General features: G+C 44.2%; 1 protein-coding gene across 15 annotated transcripts in view; it reads right to left on the bottom strand.

Annotated features, from left to right (window-relative positions):
• Window positions 1-859: 859 nt before the first annotated feature.
• The window catches only part of TCF4 (transcription factor 4), a 426474-nt gene continuing 408136 nt past the window's right edge, over window positions 860-19197 (bottom strand). For 10 of the 15 annotated variants that reach the window (XM_056849214.1, XM_056849212.1, XM_056849208.1 and 7 more), the window contains 5 exons: window positions 11625-11760; window positions 8480-8642; window positions 5444-5673; window positions 2738-2884; window positions 860-1030 (listed from right to left, as the gene is read on the bottom strand). In XM_056849214.1, coding sequence (XP_056705192.1) covers window positions 2748-2884; window positions 5444-5673; window positions 8480-8642; window positions 11625-11760 — 666 coding nt within the window. In that variant the 3' untranslated portion in view covers window positions 860-1030; window positions 2738-2747. The remainder of the gene's footprint in view (window positions 1031-2737; window positions 2885-5443; window positions 5674-8479; window positions 8643-11624; window positions 11761-19197) is intronic. The other 5 variants (XM_056849211.1, XM_056849210.1, XM_056849216.1 and 2 more) reach the window with 1 other exon arrangement.

The raw sequence follows: 19197 nt of genomic DNA, 5'->3' as shown, positions 1-19197 counted from the left end.
AGCGACGCTTACGACTCGGCCCCAAAACCCTCTGGACCGAGACTCAGCAAGGTTGCTTGCAGTTTCTCTGCGCACGACGCGACTGGCCAGTTCCTGTATTCTCCCCCAAAGACCGAAGGAACAACTCTCTACTTATTTATGAATGATAAGCAACACCGGGGTCAGCGTTTCATCCTGATCTGCCCCTCCAGCAACAGAGTTGGCACTACAGGTTACAATAAGAACAAAAGGAAGGGAGTGGGAGAGAGAAATAAGACCAAAAATCCCTATTTACAGTAAAATATTTCTTTAAAAAAGTTAATCAGTACTTTTTTTTTACAGGAGCAAAAAAGTCTGAAACCAATGAACAAAAGCTTACCATATTCACTAATTTTAATATATATTTATATATATATATTTATATATATGTGTGTGTGTGTGTCATAGGTCTATAAGATCCATCTGTTCCTCCTACCCTAAGGAATGGCTAATGTCATCACTTCAGTTTTCATTAGGACATTTGCTGGTTTTGTAAATACGTGGGCAGCAACGCTTCCCTTTTTAATATCCAGTAAGTATAAACACTAGTGGACTAGTACACCAACAAAAACGTTCATTTTTTTTCTTCAGAAGTACACTTTTCATTATTGCAAGTTTACAATTTTTTTTAAATTAAATATTTTTTTCAGACTTACAAATTAATTATATTTTTTTTCCAAAAGAAGTTTAGGCACAAATGCATTGTCCCACAGTGTGGAGAAGATTGCCATTCAGTCTCTTGGCTGTGCATTTTACAGCTCCTGACGTACTGCTCGAAACATTCTGAATGATATGTTGAAGAGAAGCGTCCCTCAAGTTGCACTTTTCCTTTTTTTGTTTGTTTCAGAATCGGGAATGCTGAAATCTCGTGCGTCTGTGATTCATAACTACTCAGACTTGTCTTATTATATTACAAAAAAGGGGGGTTAAGTGTTTATGTGGGTTTAAGATAATATAGCTGTTAAGGAAGTGGTCTCTGGTTTACATGAAGAAAATGTGGCAACTTGGACCTGTGGAACAAGTGAAAAATAATCTGGGTCAGCCGAGGAGACCGAACTTTTGTTATTACTGTTAATTCGTTCGTACAATATTTGTAATGGTACATGGTGCATTTCTCAACAATCTTTATCATGCCAATAGGAAACAAATAGTTACTCAAATTTTACAGATATGGAAAGCTGATGGTGGCTTTTGCTTTTTGTGTCTAAGATCAAATCCTACCTCCCCACCCACGGTCACACTAACTCACATTAGGGTCAAATTAGATGTGTCGTGAAACAACTTAATCCAGATTATGACAAATCCATTCAAAATGGGTGTGTGTAAATTAAAAGCTGAGCAGGCAGAACTGAACCCTTTTTCTACCCACAGTTTTTCTCCCCAAGCTCCTTTTTTTTTTAAAAAAAATATATTTTTGGTATAAGGGGAATACAAAACACAAAAAGAAAGGAGGAGGGAAAGGAATAAGGGTGTCAACAATAAATTTGAAAAAGATCAAAAAAGAGAAAAAGCAAATCATACAGATTACAATGCCATGCTATTCATCACAGTTTTACGACCAAAGTAACTGCCCAACTTAAAAAGAAAAGCTTTAGCACTACTATTCTTACAACCAAATACTAAACATCTTATCAAAAATATTTTGCATCTATATCCTCAAAATAATTTTCCTTATGTGGAATTAGCTGAGGTTTTGCTATGGTTAATTTACATCTACTCTCTTATTTTATTATATTTATGCCTCAACATACTGGTAAAATAATTTCCATTTTTCATAGAAGTGGTCATAGTTCTTGTCACTGTTTACCATGGTGGTCCTTTTAGCCATAGTTGCATATTCCACTAGTTTTTCCTTCCATTCTTCTACGTCTGGGAGGATTGCCTGTTTCCATTTCCCCCAAGAACCATTCTAGCAGCTGTTGTAGCGTATTTGAATAGATCTTAAATTTGCGGGGATAGTTCTGATGGTATTATACCTAACAACATATTTTTGGGATGTAGGGGGAATCTTTGTTGGAACATCTTTTGGAATTTGTGATGTATATCTTTCCCCAAGCTCCTTTTTAAAGCTGTTTCCTCAAGGTGGGATGCTGTGGTAGAAAGCAACCACCACCAGAAGAAAAATGGTGAAATAGTAGTTTGGGGAGTAGGACTTCAGAGGCAGAAGAAGGGTCCGGGTCTCTCCTCCTGCCTATATTGCACTTTATATCTCTCCCTCCTCCTGAACACACACACAGTTTGTAAGGTTGCAGTCTTGATACACAGATGTCCCACTATTTGGGCCTCATAAATTTTTCTTCAGAAAATGCCGGTGTGCTTACCACTTCAGGATGTATACACATATCACTTGCTGAAAAGCACCCCCGTACTGAAAAATCCCTGCTTGTGGAATCTTTTATCAAGAGCAAGGATGTTCTCGTATAAACTTTCCAGATATTTTGATAAAGGATTGCTTTTGTAACAAGCGATCCCTTGTTCTATTCAGTTATATCAGGTGCACACACAGTTGTCTGAATTTGCTCTTGGTTCTCCATTTTGCAGTAAACATGGAGGAATGGTATGTTTACCTTCACTGCCCCTGTTACTAACCTCAGACCCATTGGGAGAAGGTTGGGCTACAAGCCAGTAAATAAACTACCGAGATTGACCTTTCCCCCCTCCCCTGAAGAGGATCAAACAGTTGTTATGGAGACTTAATAACCAGACTTGCCTTTTTTTTTTTTTTTTTTTTACATCTGTCCCATATGATTAGATGTGTCTCCCATTCCAGGGTGGGGTCCTGCCAAAGAAAGCGGAGGAGGGTCCGAAGATACTTTCTCTTCTTCCCTTCTTTTCAGACATGCTGCTTTAGGGTTCAGATTCCTTTCTGTGAGACCAAAATGAAAGGACAATCTAAGCACATGAACTGCATTGGGCAGCTTATTTTGTAATCCCGTTTTGTTTGCCGTCTTCAGTCTTTTAACTATAGCCATAACAACACAATATATGCATATCTGTACCGCTGGCTTTGACATCTGTGGCTATTTTTAGGATCAAAGGAAGCCTTTCCTTTATCTGTCCCCATCTAAATCCACCTCGCCTCCTGAATATTCTGGATAGAGAGCCATCTTTACCTTCAATACTGTTGCTAACTCTACCCCAGACCTGTTATGAGAAGACTGGGCTTCAAACCAAAATGCATCTTTAAAAAAATCCTAAGGCTCAGTTTAAATGTTACCTGGTAGCGTGCCCACTGCACTTCATTAAAAGACAAGTGGCTGGATCAAGACAGCTTTTCTGCTCAGTCTCCCCAAATTCTCCTTCTTACTACAGCCCCCACCCCACACAGCTTTGGTCCATACATGTCCCATGATCCCCAGCACAGCCAGCGTGGTGTAGTGGTTAAGAGAGTCGGACTCTAATCTGGAGAACCGGGTTCGATTCCCCACTCCTCCACATGAAGCCTGCTGGATGACCTTGGGCTACTCACACCTCTCTTGGAGCTCTCTCAGCCCCACCTACCTCACAGGGTATCTGTTGTGGGGAGAGGAAGGGAAGGTGGCTGTAAACTGTTTTGAGATTCCTTAAAGGTAGAGAAAATCAGGGTATAAAATCCAACTCTTCTTTTTCTTCTTCTTCTGGAAATGTCAAAGGGGGCCTTTCTTCCCTTTTTCATCGACAGAAAAACTGACTGGACACAACCCAATTTAGGTACAAAGTGATCAAAGCGGCCAACTTAGCTACTTTAATGTGAATGACTGAGTTGTTTTCTGTTGCCCCAGAAGGCGGGACCAGAACCAACGGGCTGAAATTAAATCAAAAGAGTTTCCGTCTAGACATTAGGAAGAATTTTCTAACAGTTAGAGCAGTTCCTCAGTGGAACAGGCTTCCTCGGGAGGTGGTAAGTGCTCCTTCCCTGGAGGTTTTTAAGCAGAGGCTACATGGCCAGCTGTCAGCAATGCTGATTCTGTGACCTTATGCAGATGATGAGAGGGAGGGCATCTTGGCCATCTTCTGAGCATGCAGTAGAGGTCACTGGAGGTGTGAATTTCCTGCATTGTGCAGGGGGTTAGACTAGATGACCCTGGTGATCCCTTCCAACTCTATGATTCTATGACTGCAATGCAGAGAAGTCACTGAATGCATGTTAACTGCTGCCACCAATACCAGTATGAAAGGCGCCACCTGGAGTTTTCTGGTCTTAATCTGTTACATTTTTTTAGGATGTTACAGGTTTTAATGATAATTTATTTATTGTTACAATGTATTGTATTTTAATTGGAATGCTGTTGATGATATTGCTCTGGAGGTAACCTGCCCTGAGCCTGACCTTGGCTGGGAAGAGGGCGGGTTAAAAACCAAATAAACAAACGAATAAATAAACAGAAGATCTGCCAATGATTTTAGCTGATATAGTTCAAAACATGGAACTTACTTGACCAGAAGCTGTACATTTCTAGCAAAACCAAAGGGGGTTGGGGGCCGGGGGCCCTAAAGAGGGCAGAAAGATACCATAAAAACTAGTTAACTAAATAAATCTCATATTAGAGTGGAGTAGGGTCGCCAACCTCCAGGTGGTGGCTGGAGTTTTCCTACTATTACAACTGATCCCCAGGTGATAGAGACCAGTTTACCTGGAGAAAATGGCCACTCTGGAAGGAGGATCCCATGGCATTATACCCCATTGAAGTCCCTCCCCTCCCCAAATCCCACCTTCCTCAGGCCCCATCCCCAAAATCTCCAGGTATTTCCCAACCTGGAGCTGGCAACCCTAGAGTAGGGGTGTGTAGCTGATCCACATAAAACATCTTTCTTCACTGGAGCAACGTGAACAAAGTTTCAACAAGTTGTCATATGGCATTTTGTGAGAAGCTGATCTAAGTCAGTGTGGTGGGGCAGTGCACACATAAGGTCCCACGTTCAATCCCTGGCATCTCCAGTTAAAAGGATCAGGTAGTAGGTGATGTGAAAGACCCAACTCTTATATGTGATGTCTTCATTGTATGTGATGTCATCGGGGTGAGTGGACAACAAGAGGAAGCTGGGTAAAATGACATAAAATGAGTAAACTCACCCTCAGCTCTGGACCCGTGACCTAACTATTCTTTCAACAATGGACCTTGAGGCCTAGTGGTGGTGGAAAGTGCCATCAAGTCACAGCTGACTTATGACAACCCCTAAGGGTTCTCAAGGCAAGAGATGTTCGGAGGTGGCCTTCCACTGCCTGCCTCCATGTGGGCTGAGAGAGTTCTGAGAGAAATGTGACTGGCCCAAGGTCCCCTCAGCAGGCTTCATGTGAAGGAGTGGGGAACTGAACCCAGTTCTCCAGATTAGAGTCTGCTGCTCTTAACCACTACACCACTCTGGCTCTGTTGAGGCCCAGTAGGCAGTAAGTATGCCTTAGTCAATACAGCAGTGCCTGAGGTGGTACTGGCGTCTAACTGACCTCTGACTTGCTGCTCTAAGCTGAGAATAACAGCTACGGCTTGATGTAAGATCAGGAGTTTGGTCTGGGGCTTGTCACTCTTCAGGTGGAGCTGCACCATCCGGCCCAGCTCCTTGAAGGCCTCATTGATGTCACGGACACGGAGGCGCTCGCGGGCGTTGTTGGCCATCCTCCGTTCTTTTTCGCGTTCTGCCTTTTGCTCTGGTGTGAGATCTTCATCGTCGTTATTGCTGAGAGACAAAGAGAACACAGTATTTTCTAGTGGTGTAGAAAATCAAGGTGTTCCTTCCACCGCAATTAGCTTTAAGCTGTTTCACAGAACGAGCTTTGCTTTAAAGAGACACAAGAATATTGCACCTTTTTGATCACATTGTTCTACCAGACAAAATATTGCAATATGTTGCGCAACTTTTTGAGCCTTCAAGGATTCTCCATCAGGTTGGATGTTTTTTGGTTTTTTTAAAAGTGTGGAGTATGTCAAGGCCTCTTGTCTGCATCTTGTGCAGGATATGTTTAAGACTTGATTAGATATAAGGGCTATCACATTTTACCTCTATTCTCATCCTTTTTGGTGATGGAGAGACACTTGATTAACCACTGGCTTTCAGAGTCTCAAAAAGAGACTGCCATTTCCCCTAGAAAGCTAACCAGCTCCATCTTATCTGATCAGGTTTTTGGATTTTTCTGTGGACCAACACAGCTGCCTATGATCTCTCTATATTTTGGGGAAATACTGGATTTAGCTGTGAAAGAGGAACTCTCCAACTGAGGGAAGGTGACCTTGGATCAGTATTTGCTTCTGTTTAGTTTCTTATACTTCAGTGACTAGACAATTTGGCTTTCACTGACTAGTAGTAGACTGAGAGCTGCGGTACAAACTACCTAGCAGATCATCTGAATTGCTCTCTAGTTGTGTTAATGCAAGAACTATCATTTCGTTCCTTTGCCTGCAGTCTGTATAAGGGGCCCATGCATTGTGTAAATGATGACAGACGCACATGATTAACTGCAGGCTTTTATAGTCTTAAAAAGAGATTGCCATTTTCCTTTCACATTCTGGAGAACTGGAAAGCTTGTACACTATTTTGTGACATTTTGGTTGATCTTGATAGACCTTTCTCTGAACCTACTTATAATCTGTAAATGAGAAGTTTTATATAGATGGTAAAGAAGAATATCTAATGACATAATAACTGTATAGAACTATATTTCATTTTGTTTAAACTTCAGAATCTATTTGCTAAGATATTCTGAGGGCTGGCTTAGTTATCTCTCAATACACTGGGCATTTCTCTCACATAACCCAGTTTTAATGAAATTTATTTAATTGGGGCATGCACTGGACAATTTCTTGGTGGACTGGGCTCAAAAAGGCTACTAGCATCAGAATACAAACACTGATGAAGGTGCCACAGACATCAGCCAAGTTCAAAAAAACAACATACAAATTAATTATGTTCAACCAAAAAAAAATTATATTCCTTTCCCTGTGTTATATTCTAGACTATACATCAAATGCAGCTTCAGAGTTTTATCTTCCATGAAGATTTCCCATGGATTGCCGCTGAATTGCTGTTGATTTATCCTCTAACTGACCTACACAGGGCCTACAAAGAAAATACCCAGGAATCTTTCTTGTCATCCCTGGAAGGAGTAATTATATCAGCAACCATGCCACTTGGAAGACGAGAAGATGCTCCTGCAGAGACACAAACCCTGAGTAAAACCTGCACTTGGCTACCGGAGCTGCCATATGGAATTGCGTCCTATAATTCAGCTTCAGGGCCATACATTGTAGTAGGAGGAGTACTTAAAAGACCTGGAAGCCCCCTGTGCATGTGCTGCATTCTGCTGAGGCTATTTGGCCACCAGCAGGGTTGCATGTGTCATTCCTGACTCTTGGGTTCTGATTAGGCAGGCTGTCTTTTACACCTTCACAGCAACGAAGGGCTGGAGAAAGCAAGGGAACAGCCAAAGGGAATACTGTTTGCTGGATACAGTGAACTTCAGTGGACATCTCTGCTCTTTCTCCTAACCAGTATCAACCTTACTTCTAGCCTTTATTTTACGAGACAGCATTTCATAGCTTCTCTCCAGTGCTGGGGAATAACGCTTCTTTGATTTCCTGCTCTATCCTAAAGTCACCCCCTTCTGGTCTACCAACCCCCTGCCAGGTTTGCTACTCACTCTACTTCATCTGTATTTCCAAGTTGCACCTATTTCTGATGCAGAAATTTTTCTACATGTGTATGGGAACGGATGGTCTGGAACGCCTTGTACACTATGCAACAATTTCTCTATTGCAGCGGCAAAGTCCAAATGGAAAATCAGGTGCATCCATCAAAGGGGCTTTGATGATAAAATCTAAGTACAAGTTTTCATGAATGTTTTGCAATACTTCTTACGCGGAACATGAAGAACAAACGGAGGGCCAGTGGCAATCCAAGTAAAATCATGCATGCTATGGCCACTGATGCCTGTGAGCAAGAAATGCTGGTCCACATAAGGATACCGAGCCATTCTTGGGAATCGAGATACAATGAAATCGCTCGGCTCCTTCCAAAAGCTCGACAAAAGGGCTTCAGATGGCACAAACAGGCCTAGCTCTGTTTAACCCAAACAAAGCTACAATGATTTATCCATTCACAGCTATGCACATTAAAAAAAAAAGGCAGGAGAAAAACATCTATACTACTGGGCACAGAATGTTACACAAATGGTGTCTGTTTTTAAGACACTCGTTTACATACACAAATTGCAAGCACATTATCTCTGAATTTTATTATTTTCCAATTTTTTAAAGTTACGTTTCATGCAAATTTTAGTCTGATTTCATTGCCCAGAAGCAATGTATAGCTCTCCTGGAGTACACGCATCCGAACAGATACTCTTAGTACTGCCAGAAAGAGCTTCCCTTTTCGCTTTTTTGGGTTTCGTCCATCAGGAAAAAAAACTCCAGAGTTTCTTCCTGCTCTGTTCACTTCATCGAAGTCCAGTAAAGGAATTAAATGAAGCGACACTATTATATACTGTTACCTAGATCTTGACCTAGTAATTGATTTGATATCCTTCTTGTCGTCGTCTAACTTCTTGTCATCAGAAGACTTTGAGTCCTGGAGGTTTTCATCTCCCTCGTCATCGGACTTGATTTCGGAGCTCCCTGAAGACACGCTTTGCCCTTGAAGTCCAGTTGGCATTCCTAGGGGGGGAAATAAGTATAAATATATATACCGAGAGTGAGAGCAAGAGAGAGAGAGAGAGACAGCGCTGAAACAAAAGTGTTAATGAACTTGTGTCCTTTCCCCTCAGAAGTCCAAATAGAGCCAAACTGTGTTTCATTTATTAGTAACACAATTCTTTTGCAAAAGGAAGTTTTGAGAGAGCCGTTGTTAAGGCCAGCTTTCCAGCTCTGATCTTGTGGCTGAGATCCATTTTTGCGCTGCCTTTGGAAGGGATACCAATTTTGTTGCCTGCAGATCGCCAGCTTCAGTGTTGTAGAAACAATAATTGTGAGAAAGCGTAACCTCTGTGCAATCGAGGGTAATCAAAGATACACAGCCATGGCAGAAGCAGGAAGCTTCTTCAAGCAGCACCTTCCCAGAAAGATTCCCAATCTGCCTTTGTAAATATGGAGGCGTCTCAATTTACAGCAAAGAAATACAAGCGCAACATAATGTCTATCAGCACATAAGATCAGGGGTCCCATTTCCCAAGCCTCTGCAAGTCCACTACAAAACCAATTTCATTTCAGCTTATTAAGGTCCCAGTCAAGTCTAGCACCTGATGAGTATATAGATAAGTATGTGTATGTGTCCTTGTTCAGGTATAATGGATTCTTCTAAAAGATTATTTTTTTCCTTTGCAGAATGTGTACCTCACCTTATCCCTTGGGCTCTAGACCTGTTACACAATCATTTACAATTCAACATAAAAAGGAAGAAGAAAAAGAAGAGTTGGTTTTTATATGCGACTTTCTCTACAACTTAAGGAAGAATCAAACCGGCTTACAATCGCCTTCCCTTCCCCTCCCTACAACAGATACCCTGTGAACTAGGTGGGGTTGAGATAGTGCTAAGAGAACTGTGACAAGCCCAAGATCACCCAGCTGGCTTCATGTGGAGGAGTGGGGAAACCAACCCGGTTCACCAGATTAGCCTCTGCCACTCATGTGGAGGAGTGGGGAATTGAACCTGGTTCTTCAGATCAGAGCCCACCGCTCTAAACCACCGCTCTTAACCCCTACACCACGCTGACTCTTAAGTCATTATTAGCAATCACACCCAAGGACAGGGATGGGTTCTTTCTATCCTAACTGTAGTCTAGGCCAGAAGCCAAAAATGAGCTGCAGTGAAATGGGTTTTTGATTGATCTCTTGGCCTGGCACATCCCAGCAGGTTCCCGGCCATTTCAGAAATAGATTGTGGGGACAGACATGCAGGCCAGTCCTGCGCAGATTGACCCAAAAGGTGACTCCATGGAACAGCGGTTCTGCATGCTCCTGAGTTGTTGGCATGGAGACCTCAGTTATTCGGGACCAGTTTTTGCATTCTGAAATGACAACAATATGCTAACACTTAGCAGCCCTGCACTTCAAGAATTCAAAATGCTTCACATACATCATCTCTGTGATGACAGCCTTGTAAGGAAGAGGAAGAGTTGGTTTTTATATGCTGACTTTCTCTACCGCTTCAGGAAGAATCAAACTGGCTTACAATCACCTCCCCTTCCCCTCCCCACAACAGACACCCTGTGAGGTAGTTGTTGCTGAGAGAGCTCTAAGAGAGCTGCGAGTAGCCCAAGGTCACCCAGTTGGCTTCATGTGGAGGAGTGGGGAAACCAACCCGGTTCACCAGATTTGTGTCCGCTGCTCATGTGGAAGAGGGGGGAATCAAACCCAGTTCTCCAGATTAGAGTCCACCGCTCTTAACCACTACATCATGCTGGGACAATTGGCTGCTTGTCCCAGAGACTTGGGGGTACGATGGAGACCCGGCTGCAAATGCACATACTCCATTTTTTTGTCTAACCAGGTACTGCCATTTCTGGTTGAACAGGTTTTGTAGGGTTTTCTAATGTGTGAAAAATCTGCCAAACCAACAGTAGATGATAAAGGACCAAAAGAAAAGGTTGTGTACCTCATGATAGCTCTATGATACCATAAATCTAGATTAGTGGTCAGAGTGTTGGAGCAGGATCTAGAAGACCCAGGTCTGAATCCCCACACTGCTGCAGGAGCTCATTTGGTAACCCTGAGCTAGTCACACACACTCTTAGCCTAACCTACCTCACAGGGTTGTTGTGAGGATAAAACTGAGGAAAGGAGAATTACGTAAGCCACTTTGGGTCCTCACTGGGGAGAAAGGCAGAGAGTAAATGGATTTTTAAAACGGAAGTTCATTAGTTTTTATTAGCAAGTTCCAGCCTGATTGGCATCCTATTATCAGCAGGGAACCAATAAATTATTTAAAATTATTGGGTCTGGCAATGATTGCTTCTGATTGATTCATATATTGTGACTTACCAGCGTGGTGTAGTGGTTAAGAGCAGTGGACTCTGATCTGGAGAACCGGGTTTGATTCCCCACTCCTCCACATGAGTGGCGGACTCTAATCTGGTGAACTGGATTTGTTTCCCTGCTCCTACACATGAAGCCAGCTGGGTGACCTTGGGCTAGTCACAGCTCTCTTAGACCTCTCTCAACCCCACCTACCTCACAGGGTGTCTGTTGTGGGGAGGGGAAGGGAAGGTGACTGTAAGCTGGTTTGAGTCTTCCTTAAGTGGTAGAAAGTCAGCATATAAAAACTAACTCTTCTTCTTCTTTTATATTGTGACTTGCTGTATCTCAGAACTCCTGATTCTCTGCATCCATTCCGACAACCTGATTGGGGTGCTCATGCGAGGACAAGTCCAGCACAAGTTCCATAATCACACCTGCTGTTGCATGCATTATTATGCAACTTGAAGGAACTTAAATTCCTGAACTAATCATTCATGCCAACAAACTGCAGAAGGATAAAAGGAGTCCAATATTCTTCCAGGTCCACCAGCAGTGCAACATGCAGGAACAGTTTGTTGACTCTGCGAGGGCCTTACAATAATCCTGCATGCAGATTTGCCCGTGCGATTGTTTAAGATTAAATATACAGGCCGTTTGCCCCGAGGCTGAGGCTACAGAACTCACCTCTGTATGGATCTTGGGGCGGGTTTAAGTCGGGAGACGTAGCAGACTGCACTGGCAACTGCGGAACGGGAACCTGGTTTGGCACGAGCGAATGGCTGCCGCGGAGACCAACCGCATCCTCACGGTGAGCCCCGACCTGTAACAGGAGAGCAACGGGAGGCCGTTCATATGCAAAGCGGGTGTGAACAAAGGGACACACAGCAATTACAACTTCCAGCGACAACGGTATGGGGAGATGCTGGGTGGGGGGAGGAATGTGGGCACTTCAAAATAATGGTAAGGTACCCCGTAGCTCTTCACTAGAGGGCGCTGAGGCACTGCTGAAGGTATACACGGTTACGGATACGCAAAAACACTTAACACACAGTAAGATGCCGTGCGGCACATTTAGTGACAAATACGGCAGAGGAGCTCAGGCAGGTAAAACGTCAAATTGTCTCTCCCAGGGTGCTGATGTAGAGAGCGCTGATTCCTACCCATCTGTCTTCTATCATGTCCGCCAACAGATCTGACAATTATCTTAATGCCCATATGCTTAATTGTGGGCTTTTCAATTCCCCCATTGCTATCAGAAATCCTGCAGGAATTTCAATTTGGCATCCGACTTTCATTTCAGGGGATAAGATTCTTGGGCCCACCGGTCCTGCCTCCCTCCCCTCCCCCTATTTCATAATGCCAGCTAAAGCCTTGACAGTGGAAGCCACTGACATATCTGGTGTGCCCCCCCCCCATATGGAGCAAAACATAGTAATAATTTTTTTTTAATCACCAGGCTTTCCAAAAAGTTGAAGCCCAGGCTCATTCCAAATTAATCTTCACTTCTAAGTCATTAACTGCAGAAATCCAACTCCAAAGGGGCACCCTCTTTGCCAACTCCATGACTCCGGATAATATATCAATGAACGTTTTATTAAATACACCCATAATGGTGTCAGAGTAATGGAGCTTCTGGTGTAACTGATGGGGCCATCATAATAGACACGCCTCCTCTTTTCTTGGTATATCACATTCTTCGGTCCACCTGTATGTTAAATCTGTTACCAAATTAATTAAGGAAGTTCGGCTGCTTATTGCACAATACAGCCTCATGACTGTAAACGGCTGCGGGAAGGCATACCAAATGTTTGCACAATCAGGGATCTGGTTAAATGGGAATGCTGTATATGTGATAACGGCATCAACAACACACCTAAAACTACCAGGCATTGTACAAAAATAAAATTTAAAAGACAGGCTCTGCCTGCAGGCTTACAAGATAGAACACATCAGGGAGGAAAGGAAGTAAAGAAAAGCCAGAGCATGAAGTCATCCATCTTAAGGAGGCTCTTAACAACTGAGGAGTGAAGTTCAACGTGGCGTGTGGATCTCCCAATCAGGTGGCATGCGGATCTACCACATGAACACATGAAGCTGCCTTATACTGACCAGACCCTCGGTCCATCAAAGTCAGTATTGTCTACTCAGACCGGCAGCGGCTCTCCAGGGTCTCAGGCAGAGGTCTTTCTCGTCACCTTACTTGCGTAATCCCTTTAATTGGAGATGCCGGGGATTGAACCTGGGACCTTCTGCATGCCAAGCAGATGCGCTACCACTGAGCCACGCCCCCTCACCAATTGTACCCACTTTTGGTATTCTGATTCTCTCGTGGTATCATTCACCGATTGGTATTTGTGGAGATTAAGCCAACTGAGGAATGCTTCTAATCAGACATACAAGACAATATAGTATAATTGTTACCAGCGAGGCAGGACTGAGAGGCAGATTAAAGAGAATTCTGCCAAAGAAGATTCAAAGCAAAAAGGAAAAGGGAAAAAAAAGTCCTTTCCAGACATAATGCACTTAATCAAAAGCAAGTGTGTAAATGACAATTCTTTGCCATTGTTTGGAAAACTTTTAAATTTCTAGTTCATGGCCTCTTAGCTGCAGGGGGAATTGCACGCACACAAACAGGTAGTGCGTACAGATATTACCCCTGCAGCTGGGCCATAAGAAAATGCTTTGCAGTGTTTGGATTCTGCACAGAAGGAAGAGATGGGACCACTGGATCTAAAACACAGATAAAGAGGCCATGGTTGAGTTTCAGCAGAAGCACAACAGGGGCCAGCACCGGGAGACTCTGAGGAGTGCCACCTGGACACGCAGATGCCAAACGGTGGGGCAAGAAAGAAGAGGAGGAAATGGAGCCTGGAGCAACCGAACTTAGTAGGAGGCTACTTTATGGAATGGGGATGGGTGCCACCACCCCATTCTCTACTCACACTGGTTGCTGTCCAAGACTTTATAACATGCTTCCCCATCAGTGGCAAAGAAGAAGAAGAAGAAGAGTTGGCTTTTATATGCCAACTTTCTCTACCACTTAAGGGAGACTCAAACCGGCTCACAGTCACCTTCCCTTCTCCTCCCCACAACAGACACCCTGTGAGGTAGGTGGGACTGAGAGAGCTCTAACAGAGCAGTGACTTGCCCAAGGCCACCCAGCTGGCTTTGTGTGTAGGAGTGGGGGAACAAATCCAGTTCACCAGATTAGCTTCCGCCGCTCATGTGGAGGAGTGGGGAATCAAACCTGGTTCTCCAGATTAGAGCTCACCACTCCAAACCACTGCTCTTAACCACTACACATCTCAGAGATTCAGCAAAGACAAACACTTTGGGTTGGAGTGATAAATAAAAACTGCCACTAATCATATTCTTTCTGTCAATGTATATGGCTCAGGAAACAAAAGTGCCAGATATTTGCATTGTTGTTGTTGTTTTGTCATCAAGTTGCAACCAACTTATGGCGACCTGTAAGGTTTTCAAGGCAAAAGACATTGCCTGCCTCTGCATAGCAACCTGGACTTCCTCAGTAGACTCCCATCCAAACACTGACCAGGGCTGACCATGCTTAGCTTCTGAGATCTGATGAGTTTGGGCTATCCTGGTCAGGTGTTATTTGTAGTGTGTGTGTGCATAGTGCCGTCAAGTTGCGGCTGACTTATAGCGACCCCTGGTGGGGTTTTCAAGGCAAGTGATTAAGCAGAGGTGGTTTGCCTTTGCCATTGCCTTCCTCTGCAGAGTCTTCCTTGGAGGTCTCCCTTCCAAGCAACCAGCTTCCAAGATCTGACGAGATTAGGCTATACTATACCATTCCACATGCCCATTATTTGTACTGGGTGTGAGTACTGTAGGACTTATAATGATTTCACCTGAATCTTGCAGCTGATGATACCCTCAATTATAAAGGAGAAAAAACACATGATATGACAATGGAGTAGGTCTCTCCTGACCAGTATGAAGATTTTAATATGCTGATCAGAGTCCACCACTCCAAACCACCGTTCTTAACCACTACACTACGCTGCTCATAGATGGGCATCTGGTCCAGAGAATTAGGTGTGTCCCAGTCTGATTCCCAGATGAATGCTAGTGGGACAGAGGAGTCCCAACTCAGAGAAGTCGTGCTCAGTTTGCATGAACCAGAAGAAGGGTTGGAACATCACATGTAGAGGGAGGGTGTGCCCAGGGGAGAGGGAAGCAATTATACTCTGTGGTTTCTGACTAATCAGGTCGAACGTGTTCTTGTATGAGAACTATGCGCTGCTGCTGGGTGCTTCTGTTTACAGTCTTGTTGTTGGCAGCTCCACCCCAACATTGTTTAGAACATAGATGAAATCAGATTTCAGAGCACGGAAACAGAAAAGCAGCTATGCTGAATTAGACCAATTGTCCAGCTAGGCCAGCGTCCAGATGCCACAGCAAAGCCAACAAGCAGGAGGCACATAGACAGTCCATACCTGCTGTTTGCTCCCAAACATCTGGCAGTCAAAGGCATTCTTGCCTCTGAACCTGGAGCTGTCATTTGACTATCATGACTAACAGACAATCCTAAAGCTATCCTCTATAAATCTGTCAAGCCCTCTTTTACATCCATCTAAGCCCTGTGGTGCAGTGTGGTAAGCTGCAGTACTGCAATCAAAAGCTCTGTTCACGACCTGAATTCAATCCCAATGGAAGTTGGTTTCAGGTAGCCGGCTCAAGGTTGACTCAGCCTTCCATCCTTCCAAGGTCAGTAAAATGAGTACCCAGCTGGGGAAGGAACTGGCAAACCACCATGGAAACATAGTCTGCCTAGTAAACGTCGGGATGTGATGTCACCCCATGGGTCAGGAATGACCCGGTGCTTGCACAGGGGACAACCTTTACCTTTAAGCCATCATAACATCTTGTGGCAGTGAGTTCCACAAGTCAACAACCCATTGTGTGAAATAATACTTCTTTTCCGTTTCTGAAGTAATGTCATTATTATTAATATTTTGAACATTTTTATGCCACCTTTTCACCCTATCAGGGTCCACAAGGCAGTGAACATTAAAAAAAAAATTAAAACAGTCAAACAATTAAAAATTATAAAATAATTTAAAAATAATTTTAAAGTTACAATCACAAAATAATTCCATTTGATTAAAACACACACAAACCACACTACAAGGAGGGCCATTAACCACTATTGGGGGTATGCCAGATGGAACAAAAAAGTCTTTACCTACTGGCGAAAGACACCAATAAAGGGAGACAGACGAATCTTCCTAGGGAGGGAGGTCCAACTGGTGCCACGACAGAGAAGGCCTTTCTCCAGTTGCAACCCATCTAGCTTCAGATGGCAGGGGCAACCAAAGCAGGGCCTCCAAAGATGACTAGAGTATATGGGTAGGTGGTCCTTAAGGTATGTCGGTAAGTTACACAGGGCTTTAAAGGCCAATACCAGCACCTTGAATTGAGCCCGGAAGCAACCTGGAAGCCAGTGTAGCTGGAACAAGACTGGAGTGATACGGTCCCTATGACCCAGTCAACACTCTGGCCACAGCATTCTTTACCATCTGTAGCTTCCGGACAGTCTTCAGCTGCAGTCCCATGTAGAGCATGCTGCAGTAATCTGATCTAGATGTTACCAGGACATGCACCACAGTGGCAAGATCCTTCCTGCCCAGTAAGGGCTGCAGCTGGTTCACCAGGTGAAGCTGGTGAAAGGGACCCTGGCCTCCGCCGCCACCTGTTTGTCCAACAGGAGGCCCAGGTTCAGGAGCACTCCCAAGCTGTGGACTGTCTCCTTTAGGGTGAGTGCAACCCCATCCAGAACAGGGGATAACCCATTCCCTGGGTCAGACCTTCTTCCCACCGGTAGCACCTCTGTTTTGTCAGGATTAATACTTCTTTTTCAATTTCTTTTTAATCTACTACCAATCTGCTTCATAGACTGATCCCAAGTTCTGATATAGTGGGAGAGGAAACAAGATTTTTCATACACCATGCCTACAGTGTGAACCTCTATTATGTCACCACCTCGGTCAGCTAATCTAAAAAGCCCCAGATGCTTTAGCCTGCCTCACAGGATAAACAATCCAGCTCCATGATCATTTTGGTTGCCCATTTCTGCATCATGTTCAGCTACCCTCCAGTATCCTTTTGGAGATATGGCAACAAGAACTCACTCTCCCTTTGTGTGCTCATCATCCTGAACACTTTAGTATCATCCAGAAACTGCTACCTCAGTGGTCATCCCCAGCTGTGGGTCATTAATGAATAAATTCATTAGCAACGGTTTCAACACAGATCCCTGGAGATTCTTACTGCTCACCTGTTTTCCCTGTGAAAACTGACAATTTATTTCTACCTTCTGTTTCCTCTTGTTTAAACCAGTAACATATCCATACAATGGCATTTCTGCTCATCCCATGTGTGTGTTAAGTGCCGTCAAGTCGCTTCCGACTCATGGCGACCCTATGAATGAAAGTCCTCCAAATCATCCTATCTTTGACAGCCTTGTTCAGATCTTGCAAATTGAGGGCTATGGTTTCCTTTATTGAGTCCATCCATCTCTTGTTGGGTCTTCCTCTTTTCCTGGTGCCCTCAACTTTTCCTAGCATGATCGTCTTTTCCAGTGACTCTTGTCGTCTCATCCCATAACTACTGAAATTTACTTAGAGCCCAGTCAGGCTCTTTCTGGAAGTATACAATGTCTATTAGGATGCTTGTAGACATCCTCAAGTAACTCTTAGTAGATGGTGAGGTAGGCCTTATCTTTACAGAAGCCTTGCTGATTCCTCTTCAGCAAGGCTCATTCTTGTATATGTTCAACAATTCTGGCTTTTAGCCACACTTACTTCCAATTTACCCAGGACAGATGTTAGGCTAACAGTCTATAGCCTCCTCCCCTTGATCCTTTAAAAAAACTGGGATGACATTAGTTATTTTCGGGCACAGACACGAACGTTGCAAGGTCTGCAATTTCATTTTTTGAGTTCTTTAAGAACTCTTCCACATGGTGGGCAAATCCAGTTGAGCAGTCCTGGAATGAGAGGCAGGCCATATTATCAAGATTGCCTTCCGGTTTAAGCAGGCAAGTAGAGCAATGAACAGCTGTGAACATTTTGACTGAATCCCTCCTTGTTGAATGGTGGGAAGAAGCTGACATTTACAATGGAACTTAGCTGCCACTGATCAACAACTGGTCCGAAGTACTTTATTAGAATGGATTGCTCCAGTTTGATGCCATTTGAATGGCAGTCTGGAAGGTCCGCCTAAGTGTTGTCAAGCTGCTTGAAGGCTTCCAGGTGGTTAGAAGCCAATTTATTCTTGGCAAAATAGCAATGATGGTGTCATGCTCTGCCTCCTCTTTCATGCTCCTCACGTCCCCTTTCTTCTCCTCAGCCTTCACCTTTCCCTCTGCCAGCCTCAGAGTTGGATTGGGAGCTCAGAGGCACTTCTCCTACCCACATACTACTGGCAGCGACTCCTATCCCATAACACTAACTTTTGGAGGCGGGGGGGGGGGGAGTCACCGCCATTGCCGGATCCCAGCCTGGCTCAGGGGCCAGCCCAGGACCTTGCTATGCCTGTGGGCAATTGGGGCACCTCAAGAAGGAGTGTCCACTGATGGTGTGCAACACGGGTTGGGAGGTGGTCATGCCAGTGGGACATAGGTTGGAGAAGTCCGGCCACTGGCCCAGCACAGGATACACCTCCCCCCTTTTGGGGGGCTGATGATGCTGGGGGGGGGCTTCTCAAAGAGACGGGAGAGGTAGTCGGCGTTGGAGTGGTCTCACCCCTTCATGTGCCGTATAGAAAGGCTGAAAGGCAAAAAGGATATATACGACCTCAGGCATTATGGTTCTTCATCTGCTCCAGCCATACCGGGGGGCATAACGGTGACAACGGTAAAGGGATTGTCAGTGAAATAATATTGGAGGGCTCCCACTACCCAATTGATGGCCAATGCTTCTTTTTTGATGGTGGGATATTTAGTTCCTGTTGCCTGCAGTTTTTGGCTAAAGAACAGGATGGGCTGATCCTGACCCTCTATGTCTTGAGCCAAGACTGCCCCAAATCCAAATTCTGATGCATCTGTAAAAACCACAAAAGGTTGAGCAAAATCTAGATTCCAGAGGACTGGCTCCTGGGAAAGAGTTGTGCGAAGCATACGGAATGCCTCCAGGAACTCCGGGGTCTGCTGGGTCAGTGAGGTGCTATTTTTCTTAAGGCAATCCAACAATGAGGTGGCGATGGATGCGAAATGGGGGTATGAATCGGCTGTAAT

This window comes from Euleptes europaea, chromosome 4 (assembly GCF_029931775.1).
Source record: "Euleptes europaea isolate rEulEur1 chromosome 4, rEulEur1.hap1, whole genome shotgun sequence".
Lineage (NCBI taxonomy): Eukaryota > Metazoa > Chordata > Lepidosauria > Squamata > Sphaerodactylidae > Euleptes > Euleptes europaea.
Note: the sequence above shows the minus strand (reverse complement) of the source record. Positions and strands in the feature narration are given on the sequence as shown.